General features: G+C 37.5%; 2 protein-coding genes and 1 non-coding gene across 3 annotated transcripts; 1 reads left to right on the top strand and 2 right to left on the bottom strand.

Moving 5' to 3' along the window:
- Positions 1-1816: 1816 nt before the first annotated feature.
- On the bottom strand, positions 1817-2107 carry LOC136152356 (keratin-associated protein 21-1-like). The gene has a single exon (XM_065913641.1). The coding sequence runs from the start codon at positions 2105-2107 to the stop codon at positions 1817-1819; it is 291 nt and encodes a 96-aa protein (XP_065769713.1).
- A 6629-nt stretch (positions 2108-8736) lies between these two features.
- Positions 8737-9009, top strand: LOC136152355 (keratin-associated protein 21-1-like). Its single transcript, XM_065913640.1, has one exon. It carries the CDS (start codon positions 8737-8739, stop codon positions 9007-9009), a length of 273 nt encoding a protein of 90 aa, XP_065769712.1.
- Positions 9010-13189: 4180 nt separating this feature from the next.
- On the bottom strand, positions 13190-13261 carry TRNAS-GGA (transfer RNA serine (anticodon GGA)). The gene has a single exon. It is a non-coding gene; the product is annotated as a tRNA-Ser (tRNA).
- Positions 13262-17683: the final 4422 nt, after the last annotated feature.

The following is a 17683-nucleotide window of genomic DNA, read 5'->3' as shown; positions in this document are numbered from 1 at the left end:
TGTATGGCTATACTACATCTTCTTTTCCATTCAGCTATCTGTGGACATTTGGGTGAAGGAAATGGCAACATACTCCAGTATTCTTGCCTGGAGAATGCCAGGGAAGGTACAGAGGAGCCTGGTGCACTATAGTCTATGGGGTCACAAAGAGTCGGACAAGACTGAGCAACTGAACTGAACTGAACTAAGAGTTAGTGAAGACTGTTTACTGGATATGTAAGCTATCTCACACAAGCTTCAGTTCAGTTCAGTTCAGTTCAGTTGCTCAGCGACCCCATGAATCGCAGCACGCCAGGCCTCCCTGTCCATCACAAACTCCCTGAGTTTGCTCAAACTCATGCCCATTGACTTGGTGATGCCATCCAGTCATCTCATCCTCTGTCATCCCCCTCTCCTCCTGCCCCCAATCCCTCCAAGCATCATGGTATTTTCCAATGAGTCAACACTTCGCATGAGGTAGCCAAAGTATTGGAGTTTCAGCTTCAAAATCAGTCCTACCAATGAACACCCAGGACTGATCTCCTTTAGGATGGACTGGTTGGATCTCCTTGCAGTCCAAGGGAATCTCAAGAGTCTTCTACAAAACCACAGTACAAAAGCATCAGTTTTTCGGCACTCAGCTTTCTCATACATGCTTACTAAATCATATTCTTCCAAAACTCCGTGGACTCCTTTTCCCCCTTTATATTTGCTGTTATCCTTTTGAATCTTTCTTTGGAATTGGCATGAGATACCACAAGGTCAAAATACCTCCCTGAGATATCTCTTTAATGCTTCAATCCTTACTCTCTTTACAACTAAACTGTTTTATTCCCCCATCCCAAATGTCAGTTTGAAATTATCTTAATTATTTTTTATTTTTATATTCTTCACCTACTAGAATGTAAACACTGTGAGAGTAAGAAATGTTTCTATAATTTTTCTACTTTGTCTTCAGTGTCTAAGATGAGACATTTTCAAAACTACTCAAAATTATTTATCAACTAAGTGATTGAAATCAATTTCAACATCACTATATACAAGCTAATACATGTGCATTTCCATTAAAAGCAGATGGTATGATAGAATGTTTTGACTTTTACATGCATTCTTTATTCCTTTAGTCTCATGTTCTTGACACCTATCTCTGCTTCTTTTTCTCATATATGCTGGGAAATTTCCCTTCCTTTCCATTATTCCTTTAAGTACTCAAGCCACCTCTTCTCTATTTTGGAATTTGCTTTAACTTCCTGAATAAAGTATCATTCCTCCTCCTCTTTCACCTCCAGCTCCATCCCAGACACAGAGAGATTTGAAAAGCACAGTCCTGAAATACTGAGATCTGTGCTTCTATATGTGAGTGCCTAAGTATGTGAAAAACAAGAAATAGGTGGGAAAGGCATTATTTCTGATGGAGGTATAAAAAGAAATGCTTATACCAAGAAGGACTTCAAAGCTCAACTTCACGTTTGCTCAGTATTCAGCAGAGGCCATAATACCTCGAAACAAAAATGATGCAAATACACAGAGATTTGTTAGAAACAATGAACCATTTTTATTTATAACAAGGGATTTCCCCAATAGTAGGGTATTAGGATCATTACTACAGAGAGTCCGAGATTAAGGGAGTAAAGATTAACATTTGGAAAAAAGACAGATGATACCACCATGGAGCTTCAGGCCTCAAAGCTGTCAATCTAGAAATGGGTAGTGGAAGGTTCAAGCTTGTCTTGCAGGTAATTTCCTGCATATAGAAATCATGACTTTTCAATCCTTGAATCAGCATTATCTTAGATGTGTGGCTTCAGACATAAATGATGTTTTAGCTGGTGACGTTCTAGCAGCAAGAAGAATAACATCTCCTGTAGCAGACTGGCCCATAACTGTGGTAGCCAGAGCCATATCCACAGCCACATCTGGTTCCATAACCACAGCCATAATGGGAGTTGTATCCACAGCCATAATAGGGGTTAAATCCACAGCCATATCCTGATCCATATCCACAGCCAGTCCCATATCCACAGCCATATCTGGTTCCATATCCACAGCCATAGTAGGGGCTGAACCCACAGCTATAGCTGTTTCCACAGCCATAGCCACAAGAGTTGCCGTAGTAGTTACAACACATGTTGTCAAGGGAAGAGGATTCAGGTGGACTGCAAGAGGATGTTTCTGAAGTGTGTGTGTCTTCTCCTTCCCGTGGACCTTTATATACTGTCAGTAATTGGCAGAACATACCACTCATTCCCTGACATAGACAAGAAATATGTAAGCAACCACTAAGTGCCAGTCACTTTTGGCAATCGATAATTTGCCTAAAGTAGCTAGTTATTTTGGGGATATTTAAAGAGCATCATTTTAATTTGCTCTGCCAGAGAATTTTTCAGTAGAATCATGTGTCTCTAAACAGATACTCATTTAAAAAATTTCCTATCATTTAATATATATCTTATATTAAAAATGTGAGAAGCAATGTAGAAAAAATTTGCCCCCTTTCTCTCCCTTCTTTCTTAAATCATTTGCCTCTGCCATAAGAAAAGACTACTCCTACCTCCTTTCTGGAATATTTGCAAACTCATTTTTAGAAGCCAAAGATGCTGATGATTCTCCAGGGCACAAGAAGCCCCCAACAAGTAAAAGTCTTGTCCAAACTGTCAATATTGTTAAGAATAGAAACCTTGTTTTATAGCTACATATTTATAAATATTTCTCTATCTGTAGATGCCTAAATCCAAACATATCCTGTCTTCGCAGTCTAAACAACATTGGGTCTTTCCATCATCAATCATGTAGTCAAATTTTTTTTGTTATTGACTTTTTTTTGCATATCTTGCTTGTATAGATTTTACTTTCATATCACCATTTTCAGAATCAGGTAGGTTCCAAATTTTTACTTTTTTTTTTAAATATTCAGCTATATTTGATTTTCAATATTGTGTTAGTTTCAAGTGTAGAGCATAATGATTCAGTAGTTTTAAAGATTATACTCCATTAAAAATTATTACACTGTAATAAATAATTCACCATGCTATATAGTATATCTTTATTGCTCATCTACTTTTTAAACAGCAGTTTGCATCTGCTAATTTAGTGGCACTAATCAGTCCCTCCCCTTTGTTATCTCCTTTGGTAACCAAAAGATTGTTTTCTATATCTTTTTGTCTTACATACAAATTCATTTTATAATTTTTAGAGTCTTCATATAACTGAGTTAATACAGTATTTGTCTTCCTCTGTCTGACTTATTCCTCTGCCCGAACTTCTTTCACTAAGCATAATATTCTCTAGATCCATCCATTTCCCTGCAAATTTTTCTGTCTGAGTAATATTCCACTGTGTGTATATGTACATGTATCTTCTTAATTGATTCATATGTAGAGGGAAGTTTGAGTTGTTTCCCCATGTGAGATATTGTAACAGTATTGCTGTGAACTCTGGAGCATATGTTTCTTTTCAAATTAGTGTTTTCACTTTTTTTGAATACGTACCCAGGAGTAGAATTGCTGGATCATATTTTAGGTTTCTATGGAAGCTCCATACTGATTTCTATAGTGGTTACACCAATAATTTACATTCCCCAAGAGTGTTCAAGTGGTTCCTTTTCCCATATTCTCTAAAACTTTTGATATCTATTGATTGTTTTGGTGATGGCTGGAGAAGGCAATGGCAACCCATTCCAGTACTCTTGCCTGGAAAATCCCAGGGACAGAGGAGCCTGGTAGGGTGCAGTCCATGGGATCATGTATTTTTTGTCTTTCTTTTTGCTAACATAGGTGTATCACATTGATTGATTTGCATATGTTAAACTGTCTTTGTGACCCTGGATTAAATCCAACTTGATCAAGGTAAATGACACTTCTTTGTATTTTTAAATTTGGTTTGCTAACATTTTGTTGAGGTTCTTTTTTTTCTTTTTCTTTTTTGGTAGTGTCTTTCTCTAGTTTGGTAGCAAGGTAATGGTGGTCTAGTATTGAAATAAATTAGGGAATTTTCCCTCATCTTCAATTAGCTGCAGTAGTTTGAGAAGGATAAATGTAAATTCTTTTCTATGTGTTTGGTAGAATTTCCCTTTTCTGGAAATTTTTTGAATTTCTTCTTTAGTTTCACTTCTAGTGATCAGTCTGTTGAAATTATCTGTTTCTTCTTAACTCAGTCATGGTATGCTCTGTATTTCTAGAAATTTGTGTTTCTTCCAGGTTATCCAATTTGTTAGTATATAACTGTTCACAGTATTCTCTTATGATTTTTCATATGTCTGTGGTATCTCCTAGCCCTAGGGATTATAAGGTAGAAAAAAAATACCATAAGGAGGAAATCTATGAAGTGAAGTGAAGTGAAAATTATTCAGTCGTGTCTGACTCTTTGTGACCCCTTAGACTGTAGCCTGCCAGGCTCCTCTGTCCGTGGAATTCTCCAGGCAAGAATACTGGAGTGCATAGCCATTCCATTCTCCAGGGGATCTTCCCAACCCAGTGACCAAACCCAGGTCTTTTATGTCTCCTGAATTGCATGCAAATTCTTCATCTTCTGAGCCACCAGGGAAGTCCATTCACAGTCCCAACCATGGGAATCTTTTTTTTTTATTTTTTTTTTTATTTTTCAGTGGGTTTTGTCATACATTGATATGAATCAGCCATAGAGTTACATGTATTCCCCATCCCGGTGCCCCATCCCACCTCCCTCTCCACCTGATTCCTCTGGGTCTTCCCAGCACTTGACTCATGCATCCCACCTGGGCTGGTGGTCTGTTTCACCACAGATAATATACATGCTGTTCTTTCGAAACATCCCACCCTCACCTTCTCCCACAGAGTTCAAAAGTCTGTTCTGTACTTCTGCGTCTCTTCTCCTGCCCTGTATATAGGGCCATCGTTACCATCTTTCTAAATTCCGTATATATGTGTTAGTATACTGTAATGTTCTTTATCTTTCTGACTTACTTCACTCTGTATAATGGGCTCCAGTTTCATCCATCTCATTAGAACTGATTCAAATGAATTCTTTATAGGACATAGTTCACACGGGTATTTAAAACGTACCGTTTAATAAGCCTTTGATCTTGACTTAAATGTCTTACTGCAAGATGATACTTAATTCAAGTGATCAAAATAGACATAGTCCTAGACACAAAATATGTTTCTACTATGGACTAATCTTTTTACTCCTGTAGAGTTTCAAAAGTATTGATATCAAATTTTTGCATAAACATGTTCCCAAGACATATGCTTTAAAAATATAACATAAAGTTATTGTTTAATTGCTGAACATGAAAATATGCATGATTCCATGCCCATTATGTTGACATAATGTTGACACTGTATTTTGGGTAATGAATTACTATACAAAATGGCTCAGTCAGAGTGCAAAACAGCAAATAGGAAGATAATTTATATTCTGAGGGTTTTTGCTTCCTCATCATAAAAGCGTTTTTAATTAGGGTGTACATGTGTGTATGCCACAGAATGGCTTCTTTTATGTTACAAAGCTATTACACTAAATTCAGACTAAATCAGGGCTACAGTACAAACAATATGGATATTTTAAAGCTATTACTAGACAAGAATTTTAAACTGTGGAATAAGAAAAATGAGATTTTACACATTTAATTTTTATTGGTGTATAGTTGATTTACAATGTTCTGGTAGTTTCTGCTACACAGCAAAGTGAATCAGCTATATGTATACCTGTATCTACTCCTTTGTTAGATTCTGTTCCTGTATAGGTCATCACAGAACACTGGATAGAGTTCCCTGTGCCATACAGTAGATTTTTATTAGTTATCTATTTTATATATAGTAGTGTGAATATGTCATTCTCAACCTCCCAGCTTATCCCCCTCTGTCCTCCCTTTTCCCCCTCACCTCTTGGCAACCATGTTTGTTTTCTACTTCTGTGACTCTATTTCTGTTTTATAAATAGGTTCATTTTTCCCATTGCTTTTAGATTCCACATAAATCTAAAGAAAGCAGTATCATATATTTGTCTTTCTCTGTCTGACTTACTTCACTCAGTGTAAGAATCTCTAGGTCCACCTTGTCACTGCAAAAGAAAACACAACAAAATTATTTAAAATTAAAATTTGTGTTTGGATTCTAAAAAGTGCATACTTAAATAACATGGATTAAATGATAATCACAAAAATAATATATATAGCCAAGAGGGGGGGAAAAAAAGGAAAGTGAGATAAAGGGAATAGCATTTATTGAGCAAAATTCCTGACGAGAACACTAAATAGGTATAAAATATAAGGAAAACAACTATGTAAAAATAGTTAGGCCTCATTTTAGAAAGAAGAAATTTGTATTCAGACAGTTTAAGCATATAATCAAATGTCTTGTAGAGTATATGTGGCTCTCCAATGTTTGAATATATGTTTGATTTGATTCACCCATTTTTATGGAAGAATATAGAGTCCACATTACGTATCAGGGACTATCCTCAGAGCTGGTTATGCAAAGATGCACAGAATGGGAGTTGTCTTTACTGTTTTAAACCAGAATCCGGAGATCTGAATGGAAAGGTGTTAGAAATAATGCAATGAAGATAAAAGAGCTTTTCAATAATCCAGGGATACTGTGACCAGAGAGTGTGTGTTGGCTGTGTCATTGAAAAGTAAAGTGTCTATACCAGAGAATTTGTCAAGTAGAATTTATAGTTTTGCATTTCAAGGCGGACAGAAAAGGTAAGAAACTGAAGGATAAGAAAAGTGGAATGGGAATATATGTTCTTTATGTTTACGGTTAGGGATGAAACATAGAGTGTTAAGATTAGGCCAGTGACCAATATCAGAAAAATCAGTAGAATGATTTCTCAACTGAAGGAAAAATGTCTGATAATGAAACTTCTCAAAAATTGAAGTTGGCAGCCTTGTGAAAATCCCTGTTAAAGGCATTTAATGAAGTACTCGATCACCACTCACTCCTTTGTGGTTGAAATTCGAGTATATCCAGTGGACAAAATGATCTTCTTGATTATATACTCCCTTCCAACTCGGATTTCATGGCTATTACAGTGAAAAATAATCTAAATTTTGGAGTCTGCCAGATGCTGAATAAGTTGAATTAAATAAAATCTAGAAACTAATATAAGCAAACAAGAAAAAAGGAACATGGTTTTTTTTGGATTGAATGTTTGGTCATGAAAGTTTGAAAGTTTGGTATGAAGTTACATTTCAATTAGTGAGGTAAGGCCTAGTTTCAGTAAACTTTGACAGGTGCTCCGACATGTGTCTGCACATAGGAGCCAAGAGCAGTGGTGGTGGCTTAGTTGCTAGGTCATGTCAGACTCTGAACCCCATGGACTGTATAGTCCACCAGGATCCTCTGTCCTTGGGATTTCCCAGGCAAGAACACTGAAGGGGGTTGCCATTTCCTCCTCCAGGGCATTTTCCAGATCCAGGGATTGAACCTACATCTCTTACATTGCAGGCAGATTCTTTCATGAGCCACTAGAGAAGCCCCAGAAACCTAGAGGAGGATGATCCAGTTCAGACAATAACATGGAGGAAAGGCATGTGTTGATACAGATCTGATTTTGATTTACAAATAGATTTTTTAAGTTGAGAAATTTGGTGGCAAGAAAAATATTAATAGCAGAATAAATGATACTCATTTTCCTCTTTTACATGTCAAAAAGGTAAGTGTGTTAGAGAGGATTATTTAGAAGAAAGGAGACATATATTTCAAAGTCACAATGAACATTTTTGTAGGAGGTTGAGAACTTCTGATTAATGTACATATGAATAAGGATAAAACTGAGTTTTGTGGTACTTGATGTCATGAGTGTATTAGGAGGTGAAGATGGGCTTTTGCTGTAAGCATCAAAGTGAACCTACATAACTTAAGCCTTTGAACTAAATGTGTAAGGAACAGTAGTGATAGAAGGAGGCAAGAAGGATTGAGTGAGGGGAATGAACTAACATCTCATAACACAAAACTCTGATAAGGCTGTATGTGAAAAAATTAGTTTCTGGTCTAACTGTGGTCTTCTGATTCTTCAGCCAAACAAAGTTGGTTAAATTGTTAAAGTCTCCTCAATGGTGATACACAGGTAGCTACAAGAAAGAGAGAAAAAGAGAACTGCCCCACTTGAACAGGACCTTCCTTTGCCTGGTGCATGAAAGAAGAAAATATAAGAAAAAACACATACAGTATACTGTCTCCACAACTGTAAGTATTCCCTCTTCCAGGGAATGGACTTTGTTTTGAATTATCAGATACTGATCAGATTCTTAGGATATGAGGAGAGCTGGACAAGGCAGGGGTAAGGAGTGCAGAAAGGGTAGGAGAAAATGGACAGGAAGTTGCAATGATTCAGGAAAGGAGACAGGAATATTCCTTTTCCTGTGGTCAGAAGCAGGTATTTTGGAAAAATGAGAGAGAAAAGGAAGCAAAATTGTCTGACATTCCCCAACAAGCTTGTCTTATAAGATATGTTAAATGATGTGAGGTTTTGAAAATGACCAGCTTTGGGTCACACGATTCTACTAAGACAGTTTGTCAGCAGAACAAATTAAAGTGAAGCTCTTAAAAAAAACAGGAGTCTCCAAAATAATGAGCTATTTTAAGCAAACATTATTGACTGTCAGTGGCGACGTGACTGGCTCATAATGTTGCTTCCATATTTGTTGTCTATGTCAGGGAATGAATGGTATGCTCTGCCAATTACTGACAGTATATAAAGGTCCACAGGAAGGAGAAGACACACACTTCAGAAACATCCTCTTGCAGTCCACCTGAATCCTCTTCCCTTGACAACATGTGTTGTAACTACTACGGCAACTCCTGTGGCTATGGCTGTGGAAACAGCTATAGCTGTGGATTCAGCCCCTACTATGGCTGTGGATATGGAGCTAGATATGGCTGTGGATATGGCTCAGGATACGGCTGTGGCTATGGAACAGGATATGGCTGTGGATTTAGCCCCTATTGTGGCTGTGGTTATGGAACCAGATATGGCTGTGGATATGGCTCTGGCTATAGCAGCTACTGGCCAGTTTGCTACAGGAGATGCTATGCTGCTTGCTGCTAGAACATCACCATCTTAGCCTAGTTTGCTTCTGAAATGAGGAATCTAAAGATAATACTGCTTCGAGAATCTGTACCCATGATTTGCACTTGCAAGAAATTGCATTTCTGACAGAGGCTTTGGCCTCCGACTACCCATTTTTCAATTGACGTCCTTGAGGTCTGAAGTTCAATCGTGATATCATCTGACACTTCCAAATGTTAGCCTCTACTCCCTTAATCTCTGAGTCTCTGTTATGACTGTGTTAATGACCCTAACATTCTATAGCATGGATAACCCCTTATTCTCAATAAAAATGGCTCATTGCTTCTAACAAATCTCTGTGTACTGCTTATGAATTAGTCTTTCTTGAGGTGCTATGGCCTCTTTCGAAGACTGGGCTAACAGAGTGCTCGAACCTTGAGTTCTTTGATGAAATATAAGCGTTTCTTCTCGTATTTGCACCAAAAATAATACCTTCTCCAACTATTGTATTTCACATGCTCAGGCACTCACATACCCAGACACAAATCTCACAGTATTTCAGAACCGAGCTTTGCAAATCTCATCATGTCGAGAACGAAGTGGAGGCAGAATGACACATTCAGGTGGCCATGACAAAGTTCAGGTATAGGAGAGATGACCTGACTTCCTGATGGAGTAATGGGATAGAAGGATACTTCCCAGAAGCAATGAGAAATTGGGAGCAGAGTTGGGTGTAAGGCACTTGAGAATAAAGAACTAAGGAATGTATATTCTTTGCAGGCAAAGATGGAGAAGCTCTATACAGTCATCAAAAATAAAACTGGGAGCTGACTGTGGCTCAGATCATGAATTCCTCTATTGACAAATTCAAATTTCAGTTGAAGAAAGTGGGGAAAACCACTAAACCATTAAGGTATGACATAAATCAAATCCCTTACAAATATACAGTGAACATGAGGCATAGATTTAAAGGACTAGATCTGATGGACAGAGTGCCTGATGAACTATGGACAGATTTTGTGACATTGTACAGGAGACCATCCCCAAGAAAAAGAGATGCAAAAAAGTAAAATGGCTGTCTGAGGAGGCCTTACAAATAGCTGTGAAAAGAAGAGAAGTGAAAAGCAAAGGAGAAAAGGAAAGATAGACCCATTTGAATGCAGAGTTCCAAAGAATAGCAAGGAGAGATAAGAAAGCCTTCTTCAGTGATCAGTGCAAAGAAATAGAGGAAAACAATAGAATGGGAAAGACTAGAGATCTCTTCAAGAAAATTAGAGATACTAAGGGAATATTTCATGCAAGTTGGGCTCAATAAAGGATAGAAATGTTATGGAGCTAACAGAAGCAGAAGATATTAAGAAGAGGTGGGAAGAATACAAAAAAGATCTTCACGACCCAGATAATCATGATAATGTGATCACTCACCTACAGCCACACACCTTGGAATGTGAAGTCAAGTGGGCCTTAGAAAGCATCACTACAAACAAAGCTAGTGGAGGTGATGGAATTCCAGTTGAGCTATTTCAAATCCTGAAACATGATGCTGAGAAGGTGCTGCACTCACTATGCCAGCAAATTTGGAAAACTCGGCAGTGGCCACAGAACTGCAAAAGGTCAGTTTTCATGACAATCTTAAAGAAAGGCAGTGCCAAAGAATGCACAAACAACTGCACAACTGCACTCATCTCACATGCTAGTAAAGTAATGCTCAAAATTCTCCAATCCAAGTTTCAGCAATATGCAAACCGTGAACTTCCAGATGTTCAAGCTGGATTTAGAAAAGATAAAGGAACCAGAGATGAAATTGCCAACATCTGCTGGATCATCAAAAAAGCAAGAGAGTTCCAGAAAAACATCTATTTCTGCTTTATTGACTATGCCAAAGCCATCGACTGTGGAAATTTCTGAAAGAAATTACAATAAACTGTGGAAAATTCTGAAAGAAATGGGAATACCAGGCCACCTGCCCTACCCTTTGAGAAACCTGTATGCAGGTCAGAAAGCAACAGTTAGAACTGGACATGGAACAGCAGACTGGTTCCAAATAGGAAAAGGAGTACATCAAGGCTGTATATTGTCACCCTGCTTATTTAACTTATATGCAGAGTACATCATGAGAAACCCTGGGCTGGATGAAGCACAAGCTGGAATCAAGATGGCTGGGAGAAATATTAATAACCTCAGATATGCAGATGACACCACCCATATGGCAGAAAGTGAAGAGGAACTAAAGAGCCTCTTGATGAAAGTGAAAGAGGAGAGTGAAAAAGTTGGCTTAAAGCTCAACATTCAGAAAACTAAGATCATGACATCTGGTCTCATCACTTCATGGCAAGTAGATGGGGAAACAGTGGAAACAGTGGCTGACTTTATTTTTTGGGAATCCAAAATCACTGCAGATAGTGAGTGTAGCCATGAAATTAAAAGATGCTTTCCTTGGAAGGAAAGTTATGAACAACCTAGACAGCATATTAAAAAGGAGACACATTACTTTGCCAATAAAAGTCTGTCTAGTCAAGGCTATGGTTTTTCCAGTGTTCATGTATGGATGTGAGAGTTGGACTATAAAGAAAGCTGAGTGTAGAAGAATTGATGCTTTTGAACTGTGATGTTGGAGAAGACTCTTGAGAGTCCCTGAAGCTGAAACTCCAACACTTTGGCCACGTGATGAGAAGAGCTGACTCATTTGAAAAGACCCTGATGCTGGGAAAATTGAGGGCAGAAGGAAAGGGGATGGGAGAGGATGAGATGGTTGGATGGCATCACTGACTCAATGGACATGAGTTTGGGTAAGCTCCAGGAATTGGTGGCAAACAGGGAGACCTGGCATGGAAGATGCCTGGTTCATGGGGTTGCAGAGTCGGAAACTATCGAGTGACTGATCTGAACTGAACTGAATCATTTCATCCCAACTGCATGTTGTAAAATGTCTTTATATACATTATCTCAATTCATTTTTACATCCTCTTAAAATAAATAGAGTGGGTACTTGACAAACAAGTGTTGGGAGAAAGAAGCTGAGGCTCAGAGTGATTAAGTCACTATCATGAAATCACACAGCAGTTGAGTGTCAGAGCCAAGTGTTCGTAGTCTTCTGCTAGCGAGATCACTGCCATATAGTCCTGCTGGCCAAGCCCTCCCACTCCTGCTTATGGAAGTAGCATGTGCTGTGCTCTAAATAATCTTAAAAGAATAAGGAAAGCCTGAGAGTTCCTCTTTAAGTCTGATTAATTATTACACACCTCCACTGGTGGTAACAAATGCACAGAAAGACTTCTTGTCCCACTCCCTTATCTGATTGGCCAGTTCCTACTCAAGCCTCAAGTCAGGTGCCTCATCTTCTCAGAACTCTTTCCTGACTCTCACAACACTAATAACCTTCCATATTTTATAACGTTCATAACACATGGCTGAAGAAACAATTACATCATTTCTTTTTAAAATCTTACTATGTTACTCCTACATAAAATTATGAATTCACTGAGAAGTAGGCCCATTGGATGGATAGAGGAGAGATTCACACATAAAAACATATATTGGTTCAGTTCAGTTCAGTTCAGTCACTCAATTCTGTCTGACTCTTTGCAACCCCGTGGGCTGCAGCAAGCCAGGCCTCCCTGTCCATTAACAACTCCTGCCCAAATTCATGTCCATTGAGTCAGTGATGCCATCCAACTGTCTCATCCTCTGCTGTCCCCTTCTCCTCTTGCCTTCAATCTTTCCCAGAATCAGGATCTTTTCAAATGAGTCAGCTCTTCTTATCAGGTGGCCAAAGTATGGAGTTTCAGCTTCAGCATCAGTCCTTCCAGTGAACACCCAGGACTGATCTCCTTTAGGATGGACTGGTTGGATCTCCTTGCAGTCCAAGGGACTCTCAAGCATCTTCTCCAACATCACAGTTCAAAAGCATCAATTCTTCTGCACTCAGCTTTCTTTATAGTCCAAGTATCACACCCATACATGAACACTGGGAAAACCATAGCCTTGACTAGACGGACCTTTGATGACAAAGTAATGTCTCTGTTTTTTAATATGCTGTCTAGGTTGGTTATAACTTTCCTTCCAAGGAGTGACCTGTGACCTGTGATGTCGCTCAGTCATGTCCGACTCTTTGCGACCCCATGGACTGTAGCCTACCAGGCTCCTCAGGCTCCTCAGTCCATGGAATTTTCTAGGCAAGAGTACTGGAGTGGGTTGCCATTTCCTTCTCCAGGGGATCTTCCCAACCCAGGAATCGAACCCAGGTCTCCTGCACTCCAGGCAGACGCTTTACCGTCTGAGCCACCAGGGAAGCCCTTTTGAGGAGTAAGCTTCTTTTAATTTCATGGCTGCACTCACCATCTGCAGTGATTTTGGAACCCCCAGAAATAAAGTCAGCCACTGTTTCCACTGTTTCCCCTTCTATTTGCCGTGAACTGATGGTACCGGATTCCATGATCTTAGTTTTCTGAATGTTGAGCTTTAAGTCAGCCACTTCATTCTCCTCTTTCACTTTCATCAAGAGGCTCTTCAGTTCCTCTTCACTTTCTACCATAAGGGTGGTGTCATCTGCATATCTGAGTTTATTGATATTTCTCCCACTAATCTTGATTCCAGCTTGTGCTTCATCCAGCCTGGCATTTTGCATAATGTACTCTGCTTAGAAGATAAATAATTAGGGAGACAGTATACAGCCTTGATGTACTCCTTTCCCAATTTGGAACCAGCTAATTGTTCCATGCCCAGTTCTTACTGCTGCTTCTTGACTTGCATACAGGTTTCTCTGGAGGCAGGCAAGGTGATCTGGTATTCCCATGTCTTAAAAAATTTTCCACAGTTTATTGCAATCCACACAGTCAAAGGTTTTGGTATAGTCAATAAAGAAGAAGTAGATGTTTTTCTGGAACTCTCTTGCTTGTTCTATTTTATTTTATTTTTTACAGTTGAATTTTCGTTTATTTGCAACATAGGAACTTACCAAAATAAAAAATTTTAAAGTATTTATTACTTGTAATATCATTAAAAACCACCAAATTCCTAGGAATATATTTTATAAAATATATATAAACCTCTATACTAAAAATTATTACTACAGAAAATTATTAAGAAAGACTGAAGAAGATCTAAGTAAAGATTAGACAGATTAGACATATTAGCATATTGCAAATCTATCAGTTCTCCCCACTCTGATCTACAAATTCAAAATCTCATTAGATTTTATAGTGCCAATTGACTGACTAGCACTGTCAATTGTTCCATTTAAAATTTGGTGAGGGAGGTGTTATTTTTGTTTATCTCACTTGCTTAGGTGTAACACTATCTTTTGTAATCAAGCAGATTCCAATACTTGTTATTTTTTACTATAAGAACCATTACATCTATTGTACACTCAAATATCAACAACAGTGGAATGAGTGGTAATCCAGTACTTTATTGAATGCCTTTAGAAGGAATTTTCATCAAGTTTCTGATTGCATTTTCTGAGAATTTTCAATATTAAGCATTTTTCTTTCAGTTGAGAAATCATTAAACCTTTTTTTTTTTCTTCTATTGATCACTTGTATAATCTTATGACTCTGCTATGTTTAATCACAAATGATAGGCATAAAGAAAATATATCCTCATTCCAACTGTCATTATGCTTCAGTTTTCTTACCTTTCCTATCCTCCTTACGATTTGAAATTATAAGATATGCTTCACAAGTTCTCTACAATAGACACTTTGCTTTTCAATGCCACTGCCAAAGCAGAATTTCTGGCCACAATTCCCCTGGTTTACTGAAAAGTCTTCCATCTTTATTGCATTATTTCTAAACTTTTTCATTCAAGCCTCCCCATACCTAATGATGACTGCAGAACCACCTCTATTCTGTGCATCATGGAATAACCAGCTCTGGTTATAATACCTTGCACATAAGTTGGGCTCAATTAATATTTCTCTAATAAAATTTGATAGATTAAGTCAAATTGTATTCAAATATTTGTGTCTAATTTGTAAACTAATTGATATTTGGACTGATTATCACCATTTTGTCATTTCACTGAGCTGAATGTCTTGTGTTCTTTAGCTAGTAAAAATATGAATGTGTTAGTTGCCCAGTTATGTCCAGCTCTTTGCAACCCCATGAACTGTAGCCCGCAGGCTCCTCTATCTGTGGAATATTTCAGGCAGGAATATTGGGTTGGATAGTCATTGCCTTCTGCAGAGGATCTTCCCAACCCAAGGACTGACCCCAGGTCTGTGCTGCAGGCAAATTCTTTCCTGTCTGAGTCACCAAGGAAGCCCTCTTTGACTAAGGGAGTCACCACATTTCAGATTTTGAAGGTATGTTAAGAGTTAGTTTGTGAAGATCTTTACTGGATATGTTAGCTATCTCATACATGCTTACTAAATCATATTCTTCCAAAACTTCATGAATTTCTTTTCCCCCTTTACATTTGCTACTGTCCTTTTAAATCTTTCTTTGCAATTGGCATGAGGTATCACAAGGTCAAAATACCTCTCTGAAATATCTTATTAATGCTTCAATCCTTACTCTCTTTCCAAGTAAACTGTTTTATTCCCATCCCAACTGTCAGTTTGAAATTGGGAGGGGGGATTGGGATGGGGAACACATGTAAATCCATGGCTGATTCATGTCAATGTATGGCAAAAACCACTAAAATAAAAAAAAGAAAAAAAATGAAATTATATTAATTTAAAAATTTTTTTATTCTTCACCTACTAGAATGCAAACACTGTGAGAGAAGGAAATGTTTCTATAATTTTTCTACTTTGTCTTCAGTGTCTAAGATTGAGACCCTTTCAAAACTACTCAAAATTATTTATCAACTAAGTGATTGAAATCAATTTCAACATCAATATATATAAACAAATACATTTGCATTTCCATCAAAAGCAGATGGTATGATAGAATGCTTTGACTTTTACATGCATTCTTCAGTTCTTTAGTCTCATGTACTTGACACCTATCTCTGCTTCTTTTTCTCATATATGCTGGGAAATTTCCCTTCCTTTCCATTATTCCTTTAAGTACTCAAGCCACCTCTTTTCTATTTTGGAATTTGCTTTAACTTCCTGAATAAAGTATCATTCCTTCTCTTCTTTCACCTCCCGCTCCATCCCAGACACAGAGAGATTTGAAAAGCACAGTCCTGAAATACTGAGATCTGTGCTTCTATATGTGAGTGCCTAAGTATGTGAAAAACAAGAAATAGGTGGGAAAGGCATTATTTCTGATGCAGGTATAAAAGAAATGCTTATATCAAGAAGGACTTCAAAGTTTAGCTTCACATTTGTCCAGTTTTCAACAGAGGCCATAACACCTCAAAACAAAAATTATGCACAAGCAAATACACAGAGATTTGTTAGAAACAATGAACCATTTTTATTGATAACAAGGGATTTCCCCAACAGTAGGGCATTGGGTTCTTTACAACAGAGAGTCAGAGATTAAGGGAGATAAAGGTTAACATTTGGAAAAAAGACAGATGAAACCTCCATGGAAATTCAGGCCTCAAAGTTGCCAATCTAAAAACGTATAGTCGAAGGTCAAAGCTCTGTCTTGCACCTAATTTCTTGCATATATATATCATGATTGAACAATCCTTGAATCAGCATTATCTTAGATGTGTGGTTTCAGACATAAATGATGCTTTAGGTGGTGATGTTCTAGTAGCAAGAAGAATAACATCTGTAGCAGACTGGCCCTAAGATGCTAATGAAAATGCAGGGCACAAGAAGCCCCCAACAAGAAAAAAATCTTGTCTAAACTGTCAATAGTATTAAGAAAAGAAATCTTGGTTTGTAGCTACATATTTGTAAATGTTTCTCTATCTATAGATTCCTAAATCCAAACATATCCAGTCTTCTCACTCTAAGTAAACACTGGACCTTTCCATCATCAGACACATTGACAAAATTTTTTTGTTTGTGGACTTTTTTTTTGCATATCTTACTTGTTTAGATTTTACTTTCATTCACCAGTTTCAGAATCAGGAAGGCTCCAAATTTCAAAGTTTTCTTTTTTTATTCAACTGTAGTTGATTTACAATATTGTGTTAGTTTTGGGTGTAGAGCATAATCATTCAATGTTTTTGAAGATTATCTTCCATTAAATATTATTACAACATAATAAATAATTCACCATGCTATATAATATATCTTTATTGCTCATTTGCTTTATAAACAATAGTTTGCATCTGTTAATCCAGTGGCACTAATTGGTCCCTCCCCTTCTCTCTCCCCTCTGGTAACCAAAAAGATGGTTTTCTATATCTTTGGATCTCTTCCGTCTTGCATGTGCTTTCATTTCACAATTTTTAGAGTTTTCATGTAAGTGAAATAATGCAATATTTGTCTTCCTCTGTCTGACTTATTTGTAAAACCAATTAAATGGATTTTTTAAAACTTTCTCTTCCTAATATTTCATAATTAGTGTATAGAAACACAACAGGTTTCTTTATACTAATCTTGTAACATACAATCTACTGAATTAACTTATTAGTTCTAATAGGTTTTCAGTGAAGACTTTAGAGTTCTCTATACAAAGTACATCATCTGCAAGTAGTGATAGTGTTTACCTCTTTCTTTCCAATATGTTGTATTTCTTCCGTCTGCTACAACGAAAATGTCCAATTCTACTTTAAATGGAAGTGGTGAGAGTGAGCATCCTTGTCTTATTCCTGAATTTAGTAGGGGAGATTTCATCTTTTCACCAATGAGTATTATGTT

This window comes from Muntiacus reevesi, chromosome 21 (assembly GCF_963930625.1).
Source record: "Muntiacus reevesi chromosome 21, mMunRee1.1, whole genome shotgun sequence".
NCBI classification, from domain to species: domain Eukaryota; kingdom Metazoa; phylum Chordata; class Mammalia; order Artiodactyla; family Cervidae; genus Muntiacus; species Muntiacus reevesi.
The sequence above is the reverse complement of the archived record's forward strand: the minus strand, read 5'-3'. Positions and strand labels throughout refer to the sequence as shown.